At 43.0% G+C, this 23456-nt stretch overlaps 1 protein-coding gene across 2 annotated transcripts; it reads left to right on the forward strand.

Moving 5' to 3' along the window:
• Positions 1-794: 794 nt before the first annotated feature.
• TBC1D9B (TBC1 domain family member 9B) lies at positions 795-23445 on the forward strand. 2 transcript variants are annotated; one of them, XM_055717812.1, is made up of 22 exons: positions 795-1024; positions 3533-3643; positions 6673-6791; positions 8254-8482; positions 9108-9366; positions 10016-10223; positions 10356-10568; positions 10718-10879; positions 11486-11636; positions 12039-12253; positions 12992-13109; positions 13827-14112; positions 14779-14908; positions 15361-15459; positions 16291-16359; positions 17158-17398; positions 17751-17816; positions 17971-18042; positions 18461-18511; positions 19607-19654; positions 20105-20211; positions 20985-23445. In XM_055717812.1, the coding sequence occupies exons 1-22, from the start codon at positions 907-909 to the stop codon at positions 21675-21677; spliced, it is 3765 nt and encodes a 1254-aa protein (XP_055573787.1). In that variant the 5' UTR covers positions 795-906; the 3' UTR covers positions 21678-23445. The 2 variants fall into 2 exon arrangements, with proteins under 2 accessions (XP_055573787.1, XP_055573788.1); XM_055717813.1 differs by lacking the exon at positions 18461-18511.
• Positions 23446-23456: the final 11 nt, after the last annotated feature.

Below are 23456 nucleotides of genomic sequence, written 5' to 3' on the forward strand. Positions count from 1 at the left end.
GGCCAAGAGGCGAGAAGGAACCACATCTTCTGCTCCTGTTTGCTGCAGAGACCATCCCTGGACTCAACTGCAAGCCCTGTGTGGGCTCCAGAGCTGCAAAATGAGGAAGAAACTGAGGGGGGCTGCCAGGCGTGGGGTGCCTGGCACATCCCAGGGCTGAGCAGGACCTTGCCAGGGCTGAGGTGCTGGAGGGGCATGTGCTTTGCAGCAGAAAGGGCACATGGAAAATGGATTTCCATCTCCCCAGAAGGGAGGGGAAGGTATTGCCAGCCTGGCAGGAGAGCTGGACGTGTCCACGGTGCGCGGGGCTGCAGGTGAGGGCAGCAGCGGGGGCAGCAGTTTGGGGGAGGCTGCAGCCCTCTGCAAAGCGGCACCGGGAGCTCACCGCCAATCAATTACTGCGTGTACGACGAGAGGGAGCGTTTAAATAATCGATCTTAATGGCAGCTTCAGCTGGTCCCACAGGGCTGCACAGGAAGGCTTCTCATTTGCCTGATATTTTACTATATAAGCCCATTGCTCCCGTCAAACTCAAGCCGCCCTGGCAAAGGTCTTTTCAGTGCAGTGCCACCGAGAGGCAGCGGAGGGGACCCGCTCTGCAGGGCCCGGAGGTGAACCCCAACTGCCCACCGAGGAGGTGGCACGCGCCGCACCCCGGGGAGCGCGGCTCGAACCCGCAACCCTTCCGCTGCGGGGCCGCGGCCCACCCTCCCGCGCCACGGCGGCAGCCGGCGCCGCCCCGCCGCAGTGAGGGAGCCGGGCCGCTAGAGGGCGCCGTGGCCGCCGGTCGCGGCGCGGCCCCGTGACCCGCCGGCGCGGCCCGGCCGCTCCCCCCGCGCCGCCTGCCCGCTCCGGCCGGGCCGAGCCCAGCCCCGCCGAGCGCTCCGCCGCGGCGGCCCCGCCGCGATGTGGCTGGGGCCCGAGGAGGTGCTGCTGGCCGGCGCGCTGTGGGTCACGGAGCGGGCCAACCCCTTCTTCTTGCTCCAGCGCCGGCGGGGACACGGCAAAGGGGGCGGCCTCACGGGTGAGGCGCGGCGGGGCTGAGGGGAGGCTCCGGCCTGGCCCGGCCGCCTCGGGGCCGGCGCTGCGCGGGCAGCGGCCGGGGGGTGCTCCTGCCCCGCTGCCGTGTCCCCGCAGGGCCCGGCCCGGCCGGGGGAGGGGGCTGCGGGGCCGCCCCAGGGCCGCGGCGCGGGTCCCGGAGGGCGGGGCGGGAGCTGCCCGCCTCGGGGCGGCGGGGCTGGGACTGGGGGCGGCGGGGGGAGGTGAGGGCCCCGCCGGCCGCGCTGGGCCCGTTCCGCCTCGCCCCGGGCCTCTCCCCGCTGTGTGTGGCCCCCGGAGAGCCCCCGCCGTCGGCGCCCGGCCGCTGGAGGCCCTTGGGGGCGGTGGCCGCGCCTGCTGCCCCCCGGCCGGGCCCTGCAGCGCCTGGCACGGCGGGGAGGGGTGCTGGTGGCCAGGCCTGCCGGGGTGCTGGTGGCCAGACAGGGCCAGTGACTAGCGGGGCGGGGGGGGGGGGGGGCGCTGGGAGCATCTTCCCTTCTCAAAAATGGCTTCTTGGTCATTACCTTGCCATGAATTATCGAGGTGTTTTCTTTCTATTGTTTGTGTGTCTGTGTGGGTTTTCCAAGGTTTAGAGGATGAAAGTAAGATGTAGTTTTGAATTAATATAAAAATTGCGCTGGGCCGAGGGTGAAGTTCTGTGGGTGCAGCCCACTAAAACCTGCCCTGTGTCCATGTGCCCGATAGCCATGTGTGGTGACACAAACAGTTAAAATAATGTAACCATCACCAAGGCATGATGCTAACAACAACAAAAAATGCCCTCACTTTTAAAATACCCCATGTCTGTGCAAAATGCTTACAGTTATGTGAATAACAGAAATGTGCTTTTTACAGTTGAGAATTACGTGCAGCCAGTTTCATGCATTAGCCCTATTAACCAAATAGACTTAAGTACGCAGCTGATAAACATGCTTAGCATATTTCATCTTTTCACAATGTTCCAAATCATTCTGAATTACTCTTGTTTTATGTAACATAACTTGTAGCATTTGTCATGTAGATACGTAATTGTACGACGGAATTTCCCATGTTTTTACAAAAAGAAGTGACACCTGGTGCCATTCTGGCAACATTTAAACACCTATTATTAAATGGTTGATGCTTTGAGCCAGTTTACTTCTTGAGCTCGTTTAACTCAGTGGGAGATTCTTCTTCAGAGCTCCTAGGTGTTAGAAGCCACGTGTCCTCTTTAAGGAGCTGCACAACTGCAAGTTGACATTTTAGAGTTAGAATGTAGATACTCAGCCAAGCTGGAAAGGTGTTTTAAGTTGCTGTCATACTCAGGTTCTTAAACGTGTCTTGTTACCAGTCCATATGTCGATATCTAACACGTTCAGTATTATTACAGGAAGTGTTCAAAATGACTTTTTAATTAGTATTCTGCCTAAAACTGTACACAAGAAACCTGGAGCCAAAACTGAGATCCTGCTGTGCAGGGTACATATGTGTATGTTTTAAGGATTACCAGATGAGCTTTATGGATGGTGTTTCCCTTGGAGTATAGTCAGTGGTCTATTCCTGATCTGTTACTTGCTTTTGGATAGCCAAGAGAGAGAAAGGGGAGGAAGTAGTGTGTATCATGATAATGAATGAGATATGGATGGGTACAGTTTGCTTAGACTTACCCAAACCATAGGGAATTGAGCCTGGGCCTCCCAGTGATCCAGAGGAGCAACCACGCTTCTCTCCAGGTTGTAATGTTAGAAAATTTTTAATGGTGAGGTTGTTGCAAAATTAATTTGCCTTAAAGATGCTAATAGTATGTTACCTAGACTAAACAAAGCAAAGTATCATCTTAAATATTTTATTCATCTAGTGAACAGACTTAATTGAAATAAACGGATTTGCTTTACAAAGCCTGTCAGCATTTATTTTGGAAGTGCCTGCTTTTTTGTTTAACATCACGTAAAAATATTTTGACTTCTCTATTACAAAAATTTTTGATTCTATGCCTTCTTTCTTTCTTTAATTGAAGTACTTCTAGAAACATCACTGAGACCTGTGAGTACCAGTTTTTCTAGAGCTATTTGATTCCATTTTGGATGAGTTATCTTACCTACTGTTTGCATAGTTGATGCTGAAAGATACAACATTGAAAACTCTTCTGTGTTTTAGTTTAGTAGACTTAGAAATCACTATTAGCAATAGAAACCCCAGAGAGGAAAATGCATCTCACTTCTGTTGGAGAATTCTCCTAGGAAGATAGAGGATTATAATGAGGTTTAGTAGACATTTAATTGCCATCTAAACTTTATCCATTGCCAGTGGGATTGGCTGTAGTTGGTTTGTAGGTAGTTTGCCTGCAGTGACTGGATGTATGTCTTCGTTTTCTTGACCGAGTGTCATTGCTCTTCCATCACAGTGTACGTAATACGTATATTGGCATTTTTCTGTAGTGTTGATCCTTTATTTTTACTTAACCCAATTCTTCTTGGTATTGCATTATTTTAATTTCTCTCTTTTTGCCTCCTAGGCCTTCTTGTGGGAACATTAGATGTGGTTTTGGATTCCAGTGCCAGGGTTGCCCCATACCGTATTCTGCACCAGACTCAGGACTCTCAAGTGTATTGGGCAGTGGCGTGCGGTATGTATTGATGTGACTCTTGTCGGGGGCTGGATTTGTGTTATTCTATTGGGGTTTTAGTTCAGATGATGAGAAACCCCACATAGGAGTATTCTGTGACTGCTCAGGAAACTTTCCAGAGCTTCTGGTGGGGTAGTGGAAGATGTCAGAAATGACAAAACTTCTCAGTGTTGTTTAAAGTATAGTTTAGGAACTTAAGGCTCTGTAAAAGCTTCTGTTTCTGCAGGTGTTAGGAATTTTCTTTCTTCCAAGGTGTATCTGTTTGCAAGATCATAGTGACATTGTTCAGAGAATAAAACCGTGGTAAGATTGCTGTGGGATGATGAGGGTTGTGCCAAAACCTGCTTACCAAGAACATGGTACAAGATGGAAACATGTAACGTTGTTCGAAGCACCAAACGCTCTTTGAGGAATCTCTTTACTGTCTTGATCCAATTTATTTTTTTCTGCTATTTCTAGCCCATAATAGATGTATAGGTATACTATATCCATAAAATATATTACAATAACATTTTTTTAAAACATCAAGAATCCTTGACCTCTTCTATTTGAGAAATGTAACTGCTATGTTAGGATATCATGGTACAACCTTCTAATAGCTGGTGGTGAATTTTGATTAAGGTTTTAGGTCCTACTGGTTACTAAAAAGAAAATAACTTCAGACATATTTGTAAGACTGACTTCGTTTATAGTAAGAATCTTCACTTCTCACTTTGTGGTTGAGACATAAAATATGAGCATGAAGTAATCATTTGCTAAGCCCACAGATGTTCGTGTCTTGCTTTCCCTGGTCCTGTCTTCTCCCCTGGCAACAAACACAGTATCCTCCCTTGAAGAACTACTTAAGTTCTGCAGAGGAGGAGTGTAGAAGTTGCTGTGTTTCACAGAAACTCAGTTTCCCTTGTGAGGAAGGTGGAGGCAGAGAGGAAGAAAGACAGAAAGACAAGATGACAGGCCAGAAACTGCATAGGGAAAAGCAGAATATTTAGTGGCTATATGGTGTAAATCTGAAATTTTATAGTATCTTGACACTCAGTGAGTGAGTTATTTTGCACAATTTTGGGAGTGTTTTAGTTGATATTCTCTGTATCTCAATTACTTTTAAGTGATGCAGGATGGTAAAATGAGGTGGGCTATATAACAGCTGAATGGAGTTTGATAAATTATGCTGGAGTAAATATATTGCCTTCGACCACAGTATTTTTGTAATCATACCTGGTTCTGATTTTATTGTCAAAGTAAGAGTACTGTCATTCACTTAAAGTTATAAAATGTATAGGGCTCTCTAGTTGAAAAATGCATATCTTTTATTTGCAATTTATCGTGTGTAGATACTAGCGGGCAGCGTTCTGGTCATGCACAGCTTCAGCCTGTCAGCACTTTGTTCTTATAACTCTCTTCGTAGGAATTACAGATTTTTACTTCTTCATGTATGTCGTCCTAACATTGTTCTTAGAAAAATGTCAATTATTGTGGCCTGGCTTATTTTAGCAATTTGTCTGCTGTCACTAGATGTGAGATGCAGCTCACAATACAAAACAGAATGCAGAGTTTATTGCCCTGCCGTTGTTGCTGGATCTGTGGGTTTTTTCCACAACTGAAGCATCCTATAATTGATAATTCTGTGCCCTTAAAATAAGCCATTTTGTATTACTCAATCATTTATCCTTTAAAAACATTGTCAGATGGCTAGTGTAGTTGTCAAGTAAACTTATACACAGAGGCAAAAGAAAAAATATTTGTTACCTAATCCATTGGGGCTGTACACACAAACTGAAATTTACAGCCCTGCAGTCCTTTGAGACAAGACAGCTTACTTGCTTCTAGTGTTTTGGTTTCACGTCCTGGAGGGGTTTTTTCTTATGAAACCACGGATTAGCTGGCATTGGGTTTTGTGGTTAGGTGTCCAGCTACAAATACATGAATACTATTTCATTGCTGAAGTTGCCTTCTAAAAAATTAAGTCAGGTAGAGCAATAGCTTTAGGGAGCTGCTTCTGTTGTTTGCTGCTTTCTTCTTTTCCATCATTAACCACACAGAAGGGTCCAGCCTACTCGCAGAGAACTTGAGTAGAGGGAGGCATGCTGCTAACATTTTTGGATATCCCACTGCTTTGGTATGAAACCTCAAAATATAAATCTACTGGAACTTGGCAAAGAGAAACTTGCAAATAGCTTTGACTTGCATTTAAACAGATCTCTTTTTGTCTGCATTTAACAGTGTTTCTTACCTTATTAAAATAAAATTGATTTTTTTTTAATATTTCTTCTGCATTGTTTATCTGTCTGCTAGAGAGTGTAGTGATAGCTATCAATAGAGAGGAGGAAATCTTGCAGTAAATACAAATCTTAATTAATGGCAACTAGCTAAGGCAAATTTCTATAGGAAGGTTCTTTAAATTGTTATACAGTGAACCTTATCTTTTGTGAACTGCTGTAGACTGTACGGTTAAAGACAACTAACTGATAAAAAGTTTGCTGAGACATTTTTTATTTAAGAAAGCAAAGAACTTACGTTAATATTTTGGTTGCTTTTTGTTTTGGAATTTTGTGCACTCTACTGACCATTGCCCATGGGTAATGGAACCTCTTTGTAAGTGTAAAAAGTTCAGTTGTTCTGAAATTTTGGGGTTCTTCTGAAAGTGTTGTTGGGGGGGTTTTTTGCTTTTTTTTTCCTTTTTTTTTTTTTTTGTGTTCTCAAATACCAGGAATTTAAAAAGTACTTCTTGCCTGGAACATAAGAATGCTTTTTGTCTGGGAAAAAAAGCTGTGTTTAGTGTGCACCGGCAAATAAGATGATCTGTTGATAGTGTGCTGATGATCCTTGGTGGCAGTGGAGACATTTCATTAGGAACATAATACATTGTTGTACGTGAAATACCCTTGACGTGTATGCAGTTGGTGTGTTTGATTTGTCCTGACCATTGTTTCATAATGATTAGTTTCCTGCTGCGAACCAGGATGATAAAAGACCTTGTCCTAATTTCTTTTTTCTTTTCTCTTCCCATCATCTTTCACCCCTTGAATTAGGATCATCTCGTAAAGAGATCACAAAGCATTGGGAATGGTTGGAGAATAACTTACTGCAGACTCTGTCCATCTTTGATAATGAAGAAGATATCACCACCTTTGTCAAGGGCAAGATACATGTAAGTGACATGTTTCCCTGAAGGACTTCCAGATCCTGCGAAAGAAGGGGGAGGTGGTTGTAAGAATTTTTTACCCAAGGGAGGCAGCAAGAGCTCCATTGCAAAAGTTCTCTCTGGTCCCGTTTCAGACACATGCATTTGAATTTGCCATGGAATGCATACAGTATTACCAGCATCATGCTACAGTCATAACACTGGACAAATATATTTGGAGGGGAAAAGGTTACAAGCAGTAGATCTGAAGGAACAGCCTGCTTAGGATCCTCCTACTAATTAAAATACAATACATTTTCAAAATCCTTGCCAATTATACCTTTGATGCAGAAAGACTGTTTAGTGAGGGTTCATCTGGCAACAAATATGGGAGAATTCTAGTTTGCTAGCAATGTACTTGCCCTGCCACAGTGGGCTAAAAGGCATCTAGGTTGTAAAGGAGCTGCACCCCAACTTCCACTGACTTCTGAGTCGGACAGGTGTCTCTGCTTATTGAGCAGGTAACACACTTCAGAGTCCCAGCCCACAGATTCTCCAGAGTAGAAACTTAGAAATACAGGTTTTTATTGAACATCAGCAATTGAGCTTTTTCAGTACTCCTGTCAGACTCTTTGTATTGTCTGTGTGTGTCTGTGTGAGAGAGGTCGTGGTCATTTGTTTTTCCTTCTGGCCAGTCAAGATCTGACAGACTGTAAAATTCTGCCCTTCCTGGCAGATTATCTTCTTCCTGTTGAAGAAACATGTATGCAAGTGAAAATAGGCTTCAGTTCTTCTGCAGGGTGTTCAAAGTGTTACCAGGCCAGCCGTAAGAAACTCAGTCAGATGTTAAACATGAATGCTTTGGGAGCAGATCCCAGATCCTAGACTATCTGACTGCTCTTCCTGCATGTCTTTACTATTTCTCTAATGTGGTGAGAAATAATAATGCTGTGTTGTATTTCTTGTTTCTCTGCCGGACTGCTGCTGTGGCTTTGCTGTGTATTATGTCTGTCAGCAGGCATGTTCCCTTCTGCTTCTTCTTTTTCTCTTCTCATGAGCAGCTGAGGGAACTGGGGGTGTTTAGCCTGGAGAAAAGGAGGTTCAGGGGACACCTTGTCACTCTCTACAGCTACCTGAAAGGAGGTTGTAGTGAAGTGGGTGTTGGTCTGTTTTCCCAGGTAACAAGTGATAGGACGAGAGGAAATGGCCTCAGATTGCCCCAGGGGAGGTTTAGGTTGGATGTTAGGAAAAAGTTCTTGACCAGAGGGGTTGTGAAGCACTGGAAGAGGCTGCCCAGGGAGGTGGTGGAGTCACCATCCCTGGAGGTATTTAAAAAATGTGTAGATGTGGCACTTTGGGACATGGGTTTAGTGGTAGGCTTGGCAGTGTTGTGTTAACAGTTGGACTTGACCTTAAAGGTCTTTTCCAACCTGATGATCTTAAAGGTCTTTTCCAGCCTAAACAATTCTATGATTCTGTGTCCTTTCAGGGAATTATTGCTGAAGAGAACAAGAATGAGCAGCCCCAGAGTGAGGAAGATCCAGGTAAATTCAAAGAGGCTGAAGTGAAGATGCGGAAGCAGTTTGGGATGCCTGAGGTGGAGAAGTTGGTCAATTACTATTCCTGCAGCTATTGGAAGGGGCGCGTGCCCAGGCAGGGTTGGCTGTACCTCACTGTCAATCACCTCTGTTTCTACTCCTTTCTGCTGGGCAAAGAGGGTGAGTTACAAGCCTTCTAGTTGTTTTTCTGCCATTTCTTTTTGATTGCAAATGATCTTGTGTGTGAACTTTTTTTTTAATCTTACAGGTTTTTTTTCCTTTTAGCAATCCTTTGAGCTCTAGCATAATGCATAGATCAGTCCTTGCAGTTACAGGCACTTCAGTGATGTTTAGACTGAATGCCTGAGTTCCGAATCACTTCTCAAGTTGTACAAGTACACCTGAAGCTTTACTTAAATTGTATTAGAGAACTAAGCAATATTTTTATTTTTACCTTGGTGCGTTTTGTTTGGAGCTACTGCCAGGACCCAGTATTTACAAAGCTTCAGCTCCCGAGTCTAAAGCTGGAAGGAATGAAAACTTGAGTAATTGTACTTGAAAGCATTTACTGGATGAGAGAGAGACCTTTTGGAACTGCATTATTTCTAGTCTAGTTATTCCCAAAGATTATTTCCAAGTATTTTTGGAGAGCCAGTAAATGTATGAGGAAAAGAATTGTCCATGTGTAAGAGGGGAAAAATGCTGCTACACTGAGAGCTTACTGGCTATTTGAGCTTCATTTCTGATAGTTCGTTGTTCTGCCTCAAATTGTAATAGTAGGTTTTTCTGAATTTTTCTCCCTCAGTTACACTGGTGATCCAGTGGGTGGATGTAACCCAGCTAGAAAAAAATGCTACACTGCTGTTCCCTGAGTGCATTAAAGTAAGCACAAGGGACAGTGAACTTTATTTTTCCATGTTTCTCAACATCAACGAGACATTCAAGCTGATGGAGCAGTTGGCTAATATTGCTATGCGGCAGCTGTTGGATAATGAGAGCTTCCTACAGGACAAGTCCCTCCCAAAGCCCAGGAAGCCTCTTAAGAACATCTCTGCACTAAAGAGGTATATGTTTCCAGCAGTGAGAAGAGAAAAAAGATGATAGGGGTTTGTAATAATAAATCTGCATTACTGTGTAGCTCTTTGGTGCCACTGGGGTTTTCTCACTCTAGGGGCTGCATCACTTATTTCAGTCATTAGCCCTCTCGCTATTCTTTTTTTCTCCATCCCAAATTGGAACTGAATACACACACACCTCATGTCTTTCTCAGGCATGAGTAGGCACTAGTCAGAAGGAATTTTCAACTAGAAACTGTTGAAAATCTCGTTTTAAAAAAATAGTGAAAGAAGAAAATTACATCAGCCTCTTTGTATGAAGTTGAACATTTACAGAAAGTAATATACATTTGTATTGTAATAAAACCTTTGGCTGGGGACTGTTCTCTGCAGTTTTAGAATCTGATGTAACATTTAAGTCTCACAGATGCACTTGCATATTTTATCTTGTATTGCAGGACATACCTTGTCAGTGAAGTATGTCTGAAGGCTGAAAGAGGAGTCAGATAAGGGGTGGCATCTCAGTTAGAGAAATGAATACTTAGAATACGCAGCACAGTCTGAAGGTTATGATTGCAATGAACACTTAAGATTAGTATTTGAATGGGGTTTTCAAGTGAGAAAAAACCTCTGGGGACTACTCTTTACTTTTCTCCAGAGACCTGGATGCTCGAGCCAAAAACGAGTGCTACCGTGCCACTTTCCGGCTGCCCAAGGATGAATGCCTGGATGGACATACAGATTGTACCTTGTGGACACCATTCAACAAGATGCATATTCCTGGCCAGATGTTTGTTTCCAACAATTACATCTGTTTTGCCAGCAAGGCAGAGGAGGCCTGTCATCTCATCATTCCACTCAGGGAGGTGGGGATTTTTTTGCCATATAATAAGGCTACAGACCTTTCTTGTCTTTTGTGTGGTTCTGTCTTGTATGTGGTGCTTTACAGATAATGGAGAATCTGCTAGATCCAAATGGCCCTTGTCTTTGTTTTCTAGGTGACAATAGTTGAGAAAGCAGATAGTTCCAGTGTCTTGCCCAGCCCTCTGTCCATCAGCACTAAAAGTAAAATGACCTTCTTCTTTGCCAATCTGAAAGACCGGGATTTCTTGGTACAGAGAATCTCTGACTTCTTGCAAAGAACGCCATCCAAGAAACCATGTGGCAGCGACAGAGAATGGAAGTGGAATTTGGCCGATCCTGGTTCCGAGGTACTAAGGAAATAGCTGGGAGGAGCATTTGCCAGCTTCTCAGAGTTATGTTAACAGTGTTCATTGCCAGCAAGTGCTGTCTCTTTGTTAGGCAGTTAGCAGAGCAGGGAGGCTGCCTCATCTCAGATGCTTTATGTTCTGTTGTTCAGGAGGTTCCAGAGTTGCCTTCCAGCAGCCCGCTTGCAGTTAGCCCCACGCCTGCTCTCAGCTGTCGACCTGTCAACTTCTGTGCGGGGGAAGTGCCAACAGCCTCACAGGGACTACTCAAACTCTTCAGAAGAAATTCCGAGGAGCTCTTGGGACCCAAAGGGGTAAATACTATTTTAACCTAAAACAAGTGAGTCTAAGTAGCTTGCAGTAGGTTGCAAATTTGCTGTCCTGCTCTAGGGCTGAAGATGCATTTTATCCCTCATCAGTCCTGCAGTGTCACTGCTGTGTCTGTCACAGTGATAGTGCTGCATAGATGTAACCTGACCATCAGCTTGCTTTACCAGCACTGAGGTATCTGAGATACTGGAGGAGAGACTGAGAAATTAGTGTTACGTGCTTCTGGGATGTAAATTCATGTCTGGGAAGAACTACTTTTTCTTCAGATCAAGAAAGCAGAGAACTGGTATCTGCATGCTAATTAATCATCATAGGCCATGGTTCTGCTTCCATTTATGTGGAGGTTTGCACAGTGTAATGCTGTCGCACAGCCCACGTTAGTGTTGTAATGACTTTAAGCAAGGTCAGAACTGATTCAGAACAGTGTAGATTAGCGAACACCCTTTCATTCAGCAGGGAGGAGAAAGGCTTTACATGTCACAATGCATTCCTCTTGTGAAGCACAGGCCTCAGTATACCCAGAAATTACCTTTCCTACAAACATAAAAATGCATTAATCTCCTAAAATGGCCATATTTGTTCCTGTGAAGGCAAAGGAGAAGATGAAGGAAGAGTCTTGGAACATTCATTTCTTTGAATATGGGCGAGGGATGTGTATGTATCGCACTGCCAGGACTAGGGAGCTGGTGCAAAAAGGAATACCAGAGAATCTTCGTGGAGAGCTGTGGCTCCTTTTCTCAGGTAGGATGTTGTGCCGGATATTTGACAGGTAGCAGGAATAAGCTTTCTGCACATCTCAAAGGAAAAGGTATAAATCTTAGCTTGTTTCTGAAGAAATTAATTACAGGTTAACTCCACATGAATGGATGGTTTTGCTAAAAATGCTTTGCAAAAAAGTGATTGCATTGCTGAGATGACTTTCTTCATGAGCACGGTAGCTCTTTGGCCTCCTTTGTCTGGGTTTCAGTGTTGGTACATAAACTCTTAACATGATGATTTAACAATGAGTTTGTTACTGTACTTTCATATCTATTTGTAGTTGATGAGTTCATGTAGTGCTTCCTGGCTGCCTCGTCTCGGAAACTGTGGGCATGAAATCTGTATTCCAGAGCTCAAGAGGTGAAGCAGTGTTTGTCATTACAGGGGCTTGGAATGAGATGGTGACTCATCCTGGTTACTATGCAGATCTTGTGGAAAAGTCAATGGGAAAGTACAATCTTGCTACAGAGGAAATTGAGAGAGATCTGCACCGTTCTATGCCAGAACATCCTGCCTTCCAGAATGAGCTGGGAATTGCTGCCCTCCGGAGGGTCTTAACAGCTTATGCATTCAGAAATCCAACAATTGGGTACTGTCAGGTAAGGAAGAACTCTGAGGCTTGTTAGTCCTACACAGTGACCATGATTGACTTGGCTTTTCCTGCATTTTTTTTTGTTCGGTTTTGAGCTTTTCCTTCATGCTGTCCATGTGGTGGCGTGAGAGTAGGAAAGAAGTGGTTTTGTTGCAAGATCTCTTACCTATCCTTTGGATGCAGCATTTAAATAGACGGCACATTTCTGTTAGGTGTAATAACAGAGTCTGTTGCTAGTTTTCCTGCTAGAGGTTTTCCTAGTTCAACAAAACCATCTTCTGGTTTCATTAAAAAGAGCAATTAAATAAGTGGTAATGCATATGGGCAGTGTCATGAAAATTGAGCCAGTTGCTGGTTTGTGAAACAGCTCAGTGGAAATTCAGATTCATTTTGTGTATTGCTCTGGTATTGGAGGATCTCATGTTGCTCTGTTATGACTAAACTGTTACAAAGCTTTCTATGAAAACTTTGAAAATTATACTTAGTCACATTGAATGAAAGTGCTTGAAAAAAAAGTAGTTGTATAATTTGCTGCCTCACAAACAGAGAAACCAAAACAGGAAGGTAAATCGGCTCAAGATCATCTATTGACTCAGATACTAGTAACAGCTGGAAACAAATGTGACTCTTGGGGACAGTTTTGTTGTATTCAAGCTTTTTAAGTTTAGCTGGTCTGTAATGACAGAGCTTTCATGAACATCTTCATGTTTTTCTTCTCTGTGTATATGACTCTGCTGGCTTGTAGGCCATGAACATTGTTACATCAGTGCTGTTGCTGTACTGCAATGAGGAAGAGGCTTTCTGGCTCCTAGTGGCTTTATGTGAGAGGATGTTGCCAGATTACTACAACACAAGAGTAGTGGGTGAGTCTTTGTCAAGTTCATGCTGGAGCCTGGATTTTCAGCTACAGTTGCGCCAGCATGTCTCAGGAACATTCTGTTGTTCAGAATGAATTAAATGTGATGCGTTTTAAAGATGATGAAGCACAACCCTGTTCCCTTTAAAGTTGCAGGTGTGTGATGGAGACATAGGAAGAGACACTACAGACTACCAAGGTAGTAGTACTACCTTGTAGTAACAAGGAAGATGAAGTCACTAAAAATTGGTAGCAGGAGGGACCCTTAGCAATAAGGAGGCATATCTAGAAGAAAATTATTGGGTTATTTTTTACCCATCTGAATGATGTATTAAATCTTTGGAATAGGCTCCCAGGAAAGGTTAGTGAAAGCACCGCTTCATGAGCTTTTAAAGTTGGTCTGTGTAAAAGAGTATAGTTTGATGTAAATATCATAACACCAGTAATCCTCCACCCCTCCTTTCAGGGAAACTGTATACATCAATGAGAGATTCTGTTTCTGCATGCTCTGCAATGTTGGAATAGTTTCTATCTAAAGGTGTTGGTTTTATTGAGAACAGGGAACAAATCTAAATAAATGTGTTAATTTCAGTTCTCATGTAAAGAGACTTATATGAAGTCAAAGTGAACTCACACTATTTTGTTTAAGTAATTGATCAGCTTCAGTATAGTACCATAATACCACCAATTTGAGTTCTACCGTTGGTTTTGTTTGTTTCCCCAGGTGCATTGGTGGACCAAGGCATCTTTGAGGAGCTTACACGAGAGTATCTTCCACAGCTGTCAGAAAAGATGCAGGACCTAGGAGTGATTTCCACCATATCTCTTTCCTGGTTTCTCACTCTCTTTCTCAGTGTTATGCCCTTTGAGAGTGCCGTGGTCATTGTTGACTGTTTCTTCTATGAGGGAATCAAGTTTATCTTGCAGGTGTCATTGGCCATACTTGATGCCAACATGGAGAAGCTGTTGCAGTGCTGTGATGAAGGTGAAGCTATGACTATTCTGGGCAGGTACCATTTGTTGTTCTTTTTTTATAACTGAATAGTAATGGTACCCTTTTAGTCATCATCTCTTCCTACCTAATTCCATTACATAGCAGGTCACAGGTAACACTAGCATGAAAAGTGAGCTCCAGAGAGGTTTGCTATTGCTTTCTACAACAGCTGAAATTAATTTTTGGCTCAAGTGTGGAGGAATCCTGTATTTCTGGAATTAATTGCTTTGCAGCATAATGCATTCTTGCATCTCAGTTTGAATTTGAATTCCAAAGAGTTGTTTGTCTGAAATTCACAGAAGAATTCTGATCTACTGTTAACAAATCCTGGCAGGTATTGCCTTCTAGAAATATAAAACTTTTCCAAGCAAGTATCTCCCAGGTCTCTTAAATGTAAGGTTTTCTTGTTTGAAATGTGAATCTCTTCTATATGCAGTAAGATCTTCAGCTTACGACTAGAAGCCCCCTTTAAAAAGAGTAAATACCCCCAAAACCAGGGGGAAAGTCAACTTTACTTCAGGTACATTGAGGGTAGGATTGTACCTTAGCTGAGAAAAATTAGATTTTCCTACATATTTAAATCAGTGATACAAAGAAGTTGGGAATGATGTGTTTAGGGTATTATTTCTTTGCCTAGACACTAATCCTGGAGTCTTGCATCTGTTCTGTTTTTTCCCCACAGGTATTTGGACAATGTAGTTAACAGACAGAGTGTCTCTCCCCCTATTCCCCACTTGCATGCCTTATTGACGAGTGGAGATGACCCGCCACTTGAAATCGATATCTTTGAACTCATCAAAACATCCTATGAGGTAAGATTCTGGCTTAGTTTTTGCCCAAGAGATTTTTGTCGACTAACATCCAGTTTTATACTTTGTTTTATACTGAACAGTGTTCATAGCTTGATGTGCTTGAGTGCAGGCTCAAGCCACTAATCCACCTGCTTGGTATGAGTAGAGCCTAACGCTGTTGGCTGTAGCAGATCTGTATTTCTGTCAGTCCTGACAGATGCATTTTCAGCTGTTCTTTAGAAACCTCTGATGCTGGGTTTCTCATGAATTCTGCATGACTTCTTTTGCAGGACAGGGGTGAATAGGGAATAGAGCTCAACTTTTTTCTCATCTTCTTGTTGCTTGTAAAAAGCTTCTAGGGATTTTAGATCATCTCTGAGGGGATAGTATGCTTCTTTAAGAACATGTAATTGAACAGGGATTATTCTTTCTTTAGGAGATGATGTTGACCTGGTCTGCTTCCTTTCTTGTAGAAATTTAGCAATCTGAAGGCAGATGACATTGAACAAATGCGTTTTAAACAAAGGCTGAAAGTGATCCAGTCTCTGGAGGATACAGCCAAGAAGAGTGTGGTATGTGACTCCCATATTGAATGAGCTACCAAATGGTGTATTGATGGAATGTGTTTTGCTGTGAGCATCTAGAACATTTGTGCTGTAGCAGACCCAGTTTTGAGTGACTTGAAGAATTGCAGTTCCTGTGAAAACTGGATTTACTGGCTGGAATAATGGATTTTCAGTTTTCTTCTTCACATGGTTCTAGTTAGTCTAATAAAATGGGTTGAAGTGCTTAGGACATGATTGAATTAGATATTTGGCGTGGAAGGAGATAAAAACTACTTGTAGGCCTTGTAATAGCCTCCACTGCCTAGCGCTGTCTGTTTTACTGCTTGCCTGGAATCTTTGAGGAAGAGTAGCTAGCAGATAATTGTTTTCCTGCCATTTAGGAAATATGCTAGCACATTAGGGAATTTTACAGAAAGGTTCATGGCCAAAGGGGAGTATATCTATTGCATTTATTTTCCATGTCCTAGGTGGAGAACCTCATCCACATGCTTCTTTCACTGTTGTTTTTCAATGTATCTGAGTCAAACATCTGAAGATAAAAACAAGAGGGAGGGGCAACACAGTCTTGCAGGGTCAGATCTGCACAAACAAGAAGTAAGCGCAGCAATTTTTTCTAGCTGTGCAAAATGTCAGCAGTTTCTGCTTGACCAGAAACTGTCTTCCTGACCTGTAATCCATAGCAATAGAAGGTATTAGAATGGTTATGTTTTCCCTCCCATCCTGTGTTGTATCCCCTTGCACTTGTTTTTTTCTGTTACACAGATTTTTCAGTGAGTTGTATTTAATTATTCCTAGCTTTGAAGCAAATTGTTCACTCTGTTTTCTCCCTAACTATAGGTCCGAGCTGTGTCTGGTGACATTGGTTTCTCTATTGAAGAACTAGAAGAGCTGTATGTAGTGTTCAAGGTAAGAAATTAGAGTGAGGAAGAATGTTCTGACACAGAGAGAAGAAATACCAAAATAAGTTGGAAGGGAACCAGTAACTTTGCTTTGATTCTTGATCCAGCCTGTCAGAAACAGATGTGTCATTCTGTTAACAAGGTGCCAGTAAGACTGGCCTTATTACTATCTGATTGATTCCCCTTGCTCAAAGATGGCCAAAACACGTTCAAATGATATTTGAAATGATTTTCAAACACATATTTTAACCATTCTTATTCAGAAAGAGATTGTGGAGTCAATAGAAAGGAATGTCGCATAGCATTGCAGATGGGGAGCTAGAATTGACTGTACCTCAGTTTTCATTCTCAGGTTTGCCATTGACTTGATCTGTAATTGTAACAAAATTACTTAAGTACTTTGCCTCTATTTGTCACTGTATGTATTTTTATAACAGTGTTATTACCCAACTACACTTACCAAAGTCACTGTGAACTGAGTTGCACTGTGCTGTAGGCTCAGAGAGGCTTAATTGGCAAAGCTGTATGTTGCCTTTGCAGTAAAGCCTGACTGTCATTTTGTTCAAACCTGAAGTCATGTTTTTTGTATTTTTCACTTCAAAGTGCTTTTTGTGAAATCCCTGTCTCTTCCTTCATTTTGTGTTACTTTGTAGTGAAGTAACGCTCGGAATAATGGGGGAGATAAACTGTGTCCTGAAATGTCTCCTCTTTGCTTACTCGATGCTATTCTTGAGCTATAACCGTCTCCACTCGTGGGCTGTTGTAGTGTAGTATAATCTGACCTGTTAATCCTTTCCCTCCAAAGGCAAAGTATCTGATGAGCTGTTACTGGGGAAATAATCGTGCTGCAGCTGCCCGCCGAGATCAGAGTTTACCCTACCTGGAGCAGTATCGCATAGATGTGGAGCAGTTCAAAGAGCTGTTCATCAGTTTGACCCCCTGGTCCTGTGGCGCACATACGCCTGTGCTAGCAGGGCGTTTGTTCCGGCTCCTGGATGAGAACAGGGATTCTCTCATTAACTTCAAGGAGTTTGTGACAGGGATGAGTAAGTGGTGTTTTCAGAGATGATGGAATATTGCAGTAAAGTGTTTCTGTCTTTTTCCAAGCAGGGAACTAAAAGGAGATAGTGGTGGTTGCACTGTCATGAGGGGAGGGTTGGCAGCCTTTCAGGAAGCCTCAGGCAGAACAAAAGATGCCTTTTTGCTGCTAGGCAGTTTCCCATTTTGGGAAACCAACAAGATGCAGCTTTGCTCTGGATTTCTTTACTGCTTCTGCGCAGGGCTTTGTGCAATTAATGTTTCCTCATTGCATGTGAACTCGTTCTGTTCCAAGTCTGTGAGCAGAGGATGGTTCTTTATCCTAAGTGTTATTTTTCCTAACCTTTTTTTTCTTCACAGGTGGGATGTACCACGGTGACCTCACTGAAAAACTCAAAGTACTCTACAAACTGCATCTGCCTCCTGGTGAGTGATAGCTTCTATATACTGCTACGATTGAGCATGGGTTGTTCCGACATGCAAATCAAAAGGGATGCCTCGTGGATTTTGGTAATGAAGTGAGTGATACTGCTGTTCAGTTAGCTTAGAAATCCTAACATTTCCTTCTCTGTAAATACAGCTCTGAATCCAGAGGAGACAGAGTCTGCTTTGGAGGCCACAAGTTACTTCACAGAGGATGTTACAACAGAAGGTAATGCAACACTGCTGCCTTTACCTCTCAGTTTGGGCAGGAATTGCAGCATAAATCCACGTGCTGTGAATAGTGATTTTGTACAAGACATGGTCTCATGGTGGCAGTATGTTAAGATTGCCAGTGTGTTGGAGTTCGCTGTCTTTGTTGCATGATGGGAAAGAGGTTTGGAGCTTAAACTCCTCAGTGCCCATTTCATCCAGGACACAGCATGCTCTGAAGCATATTCGTAGACTGCCGAGGAGGAGCAGTGTGCTTTTACCCAGCCCCTGTCTCCCACCATGATTTAGGGTTTTCATGCAAGTCTCATTGTCTTTCTTCCTGTTTTTGTTTCCTTCTCTTTGTCTGTCTGTGCCTGGCCTTTTCTTCTGTTTTATCTGGGATACTGTCCCTTCAACCCCTTTTTCTGCTGCTCAAGTATCTCCTTTTGTCTCAGAGCTGGATTTCTGCCTGCACTGTGAGTCTCAAGGTCAGTCCATGGATTATGTGCATGCATTGAGCATGGCTATAATGCTGATATCATCTGCCAGCACCACTGTGCTCTTTTAAATACTCTGAAGTTGTTGCTGCTGCTCCTCTCTCATGACACTCCCACTATGAATAAAGTGCTATAAGTAATTAGGTATCTTTCAATATATTCTGCCTATTGAGTTTCAACCTTGGTCAAAGTAGGTTTTGTCTGGCTTCTTTCAGTGGAATTTATTTCACCACCAGAAACCGGCAGGCAGAAAATACACCCAGAGTAGAGTGCGAGGGATGCTAGGCCTGCTGGCCTGGGTAGGTGATACCTGTACCTACTCCACAGTCTTCTAATTTAAAGGAATAAGGATGCATGCCTTTGAATTATAAAACTGTTAGTATAGACTCATTTACTGCATTTCTTAAAATGCAATTTGAGGGATTATCAAACAGGAAATCAAAGTATGCCAGTTGCGTTAAATGTTTACCAAAACGTAATAATGCTCAAAGAAAAATCTGAGTGAAAAACTACAAGGCATGATTGTGCTGTTTGGTGCTGGGTGGCTAACTTTAACAGTCTGAGTTGAGCCAGGACTTCCCTTTTAGTCTAGTGACAATATAGGGAACCAGGAGCTAAGTTCATGAAGTTAGGCTCTACAAATAACTCCTAAAGTGTTAGTTCAGTCAGTGAATAATGGTGAGTGTAGGTATTAGTCATACATCTGCTCAGTACTGGTTTGGGGTTTTTTCCATTCATTATCTTGCTTTGGATAACAGAACTTCTTTGTTTTTAAGCCATCACGTTGCTTAGCTGTCTTTCATATCTGTGTTTCACCCTTTCTTTTAAGAGTTCTGCCCTCTATCTCAGCTCTTCAACCCACTTTTCAGTGTGGCGCTTTATCCGGTTCATCCCACCAGCCTCTTGCTTCCATCCTGTTCTGTTCACTCCTCCAAACATGATGTGGGAGTGTTGAGATTGAACTTCTGTTAAATATATTCTTGTATGATTTCAATTTGTGTATTTTGAGTTGTCTTATGTTCTTTATGGATTATATTGCTGAAAATCAGCTATTAATCATTCTTCTATAATTCCATAATTTTTTAGAAACCCAAGATGATAAAGGAAGGAGAAATGAGAATGGTCCAGAAAAAGGTAATTTCATCATCAATAGACGACATTCTAGTCTTGTCTGTCTCATATTATAAACTGTTCGTCATCCATTGCTGTATCAAGGAGACCTTTCAAAGTGTCCCTCAAGGACAGAGGTAAAGTGGGATGCAAGCTGGGAAGTAAATCTCTCATGCCTTACTGCTCTAACTCTTACATACCAAGATCGTAACATTTGTACATCATGTTTGTTAAGTTGTCAACTCAGAGTTATTTATGAGAAGTCAGACCAAGGCAGCAGTGTTAAAATATTTGCTTTACTGAACTGGATCAGATAAACCAGGAGAAAATGGTACAGCCTTCCTGGTAGATGCATTCCTGAACTGTCAATAAAACCTGCTTCCAGCATGATTTTTGCTGGCACAGCGTTCCATTCACTTCTTAAGTCTGAAACAGTTAACCACCTGACACTAGCAGCTTCTTGTTGCCTTGCAGAGGAGAAAGGTACCAGTCCACAGGACTATAGATACTACCTAAGAATGTGGGCCAAGGAAAAAGAGTCCAAGAAAGAAACCATTAAAGATCTCCCCAAAATGAGTCAGGTAAGAAATGAACGTGAAGGTTTCCAGTTAGACAACTGGCAGCTTAGTGGGGAATTCAGCAGTACGTGCAGCCATTTTGCCAGCATACTCAGTCCTTGCCTGTAGATTGCCCTGCTGTTCTGGTGAGCTTTAGAAGCCTCTTAACTCCACACATTTGTGTTGACTTCCTCGGTGGACATGGACAAACTGCTTTTTTTCCACCAAAGGTATTTGATTCTCTCTGCCTCCAGACCAGTTTTTCCTATAAGAACTGCAATCTGTGTTTTCCCTCCCAAGCAGTATGTTTCAAATATGGCATCGGCTGCATAAACCTGTCTGGCTTTTTTGGTTTTGCATTGCCTCGAGTTACAGCTGCTTGGTGGAGAGTGAAGAATGTGGTTACAGCAATGAGAGTCTGATGACTGGTGTGATCTTTTCTGTCTCTAATTTCCTTGATGGGTGCTGCTTAAACCAGTTTGGAAATGCTTAGAAGCTGACCACAAAAGTGTAGCAGGACAGAAGTAAAACTTTATGTTTTCTCAGATGTGAGTGTGTGAGTACTCTGTTCATCTGTCAGCAAAAAAACCCCACCGCTATTAAATTGCTAGTCATGTCTCAATTTAGCTGCTACAGCAGAGAGAGAAACGTTTGCCTGTATTGAACTGTTCTGAATCAGTACAGTAAGTTGCCACTTACTTGGTGGGGAGGCAAATAAACAAGGAGTCAGTCAAGATGGTGCGCTGTCAAGTTTTTTCAGCCTGAAGTATGATTTTTTTGGTCTTTGTCTTTTGAAGGAACAATTCATAGAGTTATGCAAGACTCTATACAACATGTTCAGCGAGGACCCCGTGGAGCAAGAGCTGTACCATGCAATTGCCACTGTAGCCAGTCTTCTTCTGCGAATTGGGGAAGTTGGAAAAAAATTCTCCAACAAGCCCATGAGGAAGTCTGAGGACTGCAGAGCAAACAATACCCAAGATCCTGTGAGTGAAGAGGAGTCACCAACATCTGAACACAGTCAGAATTCAGCAGTGGAGCAGCAACCCCAAGCTGACCATGAGGACAAAACCTGTGGAGATGTTCAGCCTGAAAAAGCACAGCAGGAGAACCAAACCTTAGGAGATTCGTCAGCGGAAGGACCAGGCTCTCCTTTACAGCTGCTATCAGATGATGAAACCAAAGATGATATGTCCATGTCTTCCTACTCCATGGTCAGCACAGGCTCCTTGCAGTGTGAAGACATTGCAGATGACACGGTCCTGGTTGGCTGTGAAGGCAGCAGTGCAGCTGCCAGGTATGGTAGTACCATTGATACTGACTGGTCTATCTCCTTTGAGCAGATCTTAGCTTCCATGCTGACGGAAACAGCCCTTGTAAACTACTTTGAGAAAAAGGTCGACATTCTCCAAAAGATCAAAGATCAGAAGAAAGTAGAGAGGCAGTTCAGTTCATCCAGTGACTATGAACTTTCCTCCGTGTCAGGGTGAACTCAAAAAAGCAGGAATTGTCTTTGGGAGATAAAACGGAGATAATGTGGCAGATGGCAGGATGGTTCGGTATTTTGTGTTGGGGATTTTTTTGTTATTGTTGTTTAATCAGAGACCAGTAACTACACAATTACAATAGATTCCAATTGATAAGGGGCTTCTGACAGCGACTGTTTTTTGTAGGTGCTTCTTTGGCTACTCTGGCTGACAGAATTAGATTTACATTCTCAAGAGCCATTAGAACCTAATAGCCCCTGACATATAGAATTACCAGCATAAATTATGCATGTCTGCCTTTTGCTATCTTTTATTTTAATGAAGTTCTGTTTCAGACAGTAACCGCTCCTTGCCTGCCCTTCCTTGTTTGCTGCAGGTTTCCGAGTAACTTGCACGGCAGATGCAGCCTGGCTTGAAACCATGTTCACCTCTGGCTGCCAATCTGAGAGCTAATGCAGTGTAGTCAAGTCCTGTAGGACCCTGGCCTATAAATAGTCTTGTAAGTTCTTCAGTGCTGTTCTGTGACTCAGCAGCTATAATGCAAATGTGCCCCACTGCCCCCAGCACCCTAAGTTCTAAACACAGACGTTCCTCGGATCTGCTGGTTTATTTCAGATGTGATTTGGCATTTTCATAGTGTATGATCACTGTCTCCTTCAGCATTCAGGAGTTTTCAGACAAGCCTGGTTTTCTAGCATTTGCTTTTCTAACTCTTTGAAAACCCTTGTTTTTCGTTTGTCCGGGAAGCCACAAGCTCCTTGACTTCAGTGCAGAAGAATATTAAGTCAGTCAGTGGGCTCATGACAGTTGTAACGAGGGAACAAGTTCCTAGATGAGAAGTCAGTGAATCAGCCTCAGCGTTACAGGGCAGTGACACACTGGTCTGCTGGACTTTCCCCATCGGTACAGAAAACATTCATTGTTCCCTGCTAACTCTGTTTTTACTAGCTAGTGATGGGTCCAGTTTTTAGGAGGACCCCTACAAATACTCTGATCCATCAGCCCTCACAAATGCTTGGGCCAGAAGATGTACAGGAGCGTTGTGCCACCTGCAGCTGCTCAGTGTGTCCTTTCTGAACATCTCCTGTACAAAGAGTCTAGCAATGGATGTGCTTTTAGAAACTGCTATACATCAAAGGGCATTTGTACCTGAAGAGGAAGAATTCATAGTGCAGCCCTCTGCCATCAGCCCATTATGGGAAACCTCAACAGACTAGATCTCTTTCCAGTTAGAGATAAAATAACTGGGAGACTGAGTTAATGCTTTTTTTAATCAATTAAGACCAGAAGAAACTAAAGAGTTAGCCTTCTGGTAGCAAGGTGTGCACTCCAAGGGAGGAGAATTAATGCTGTTCTACAGATAAATTCATCTCAGTACGCAGGCATCTGCCTCGCAGGGCTGGGGAGAGCTGCTGCTGGGCGAGAGCAGACCCCGCACTGAAGGCAAGGTTGGCTGCAGCTTTTGGCTGGCGTTTGGAATATAAAGGATGGGAAAGACACGTACAGGTGGATGTTCCCATTTAACACTACTTTGTGTGCTACTCAGTGTTAATTCCTCCTTGTGACATTCTCTGTATGTATTCGCAGCTGGTACATACTTCTCTGCCTCCTCTGTCCTGTATCACTGGAGAGCAGCCATTAGTAAAACTGCTTTTACTAATTATTCAGTAATTTATTGTAATTTTTTAAAAGTACAAATAATACATGTGATTTTACACTGTCTGTCTGTCTTATCTGTCACGTACTCAATAAAGGAACCAGAATCCTGTAAGCTACTTTGCC

The sequence above is a fragment of the Falco cherrug genome, chromosome 8, assembly GCF_023634085.1.
Source record: "Falco cherrug isolate bFalChe1 chromosome 8, bFalChe1.pri, whole genome shotgun sequence".
NCBI classification, from domain to species: Eukaryota; Metazoa; Chordata; class Aves; order Falconiformes; family Falconidae; genus Falco; species Falco cherrug.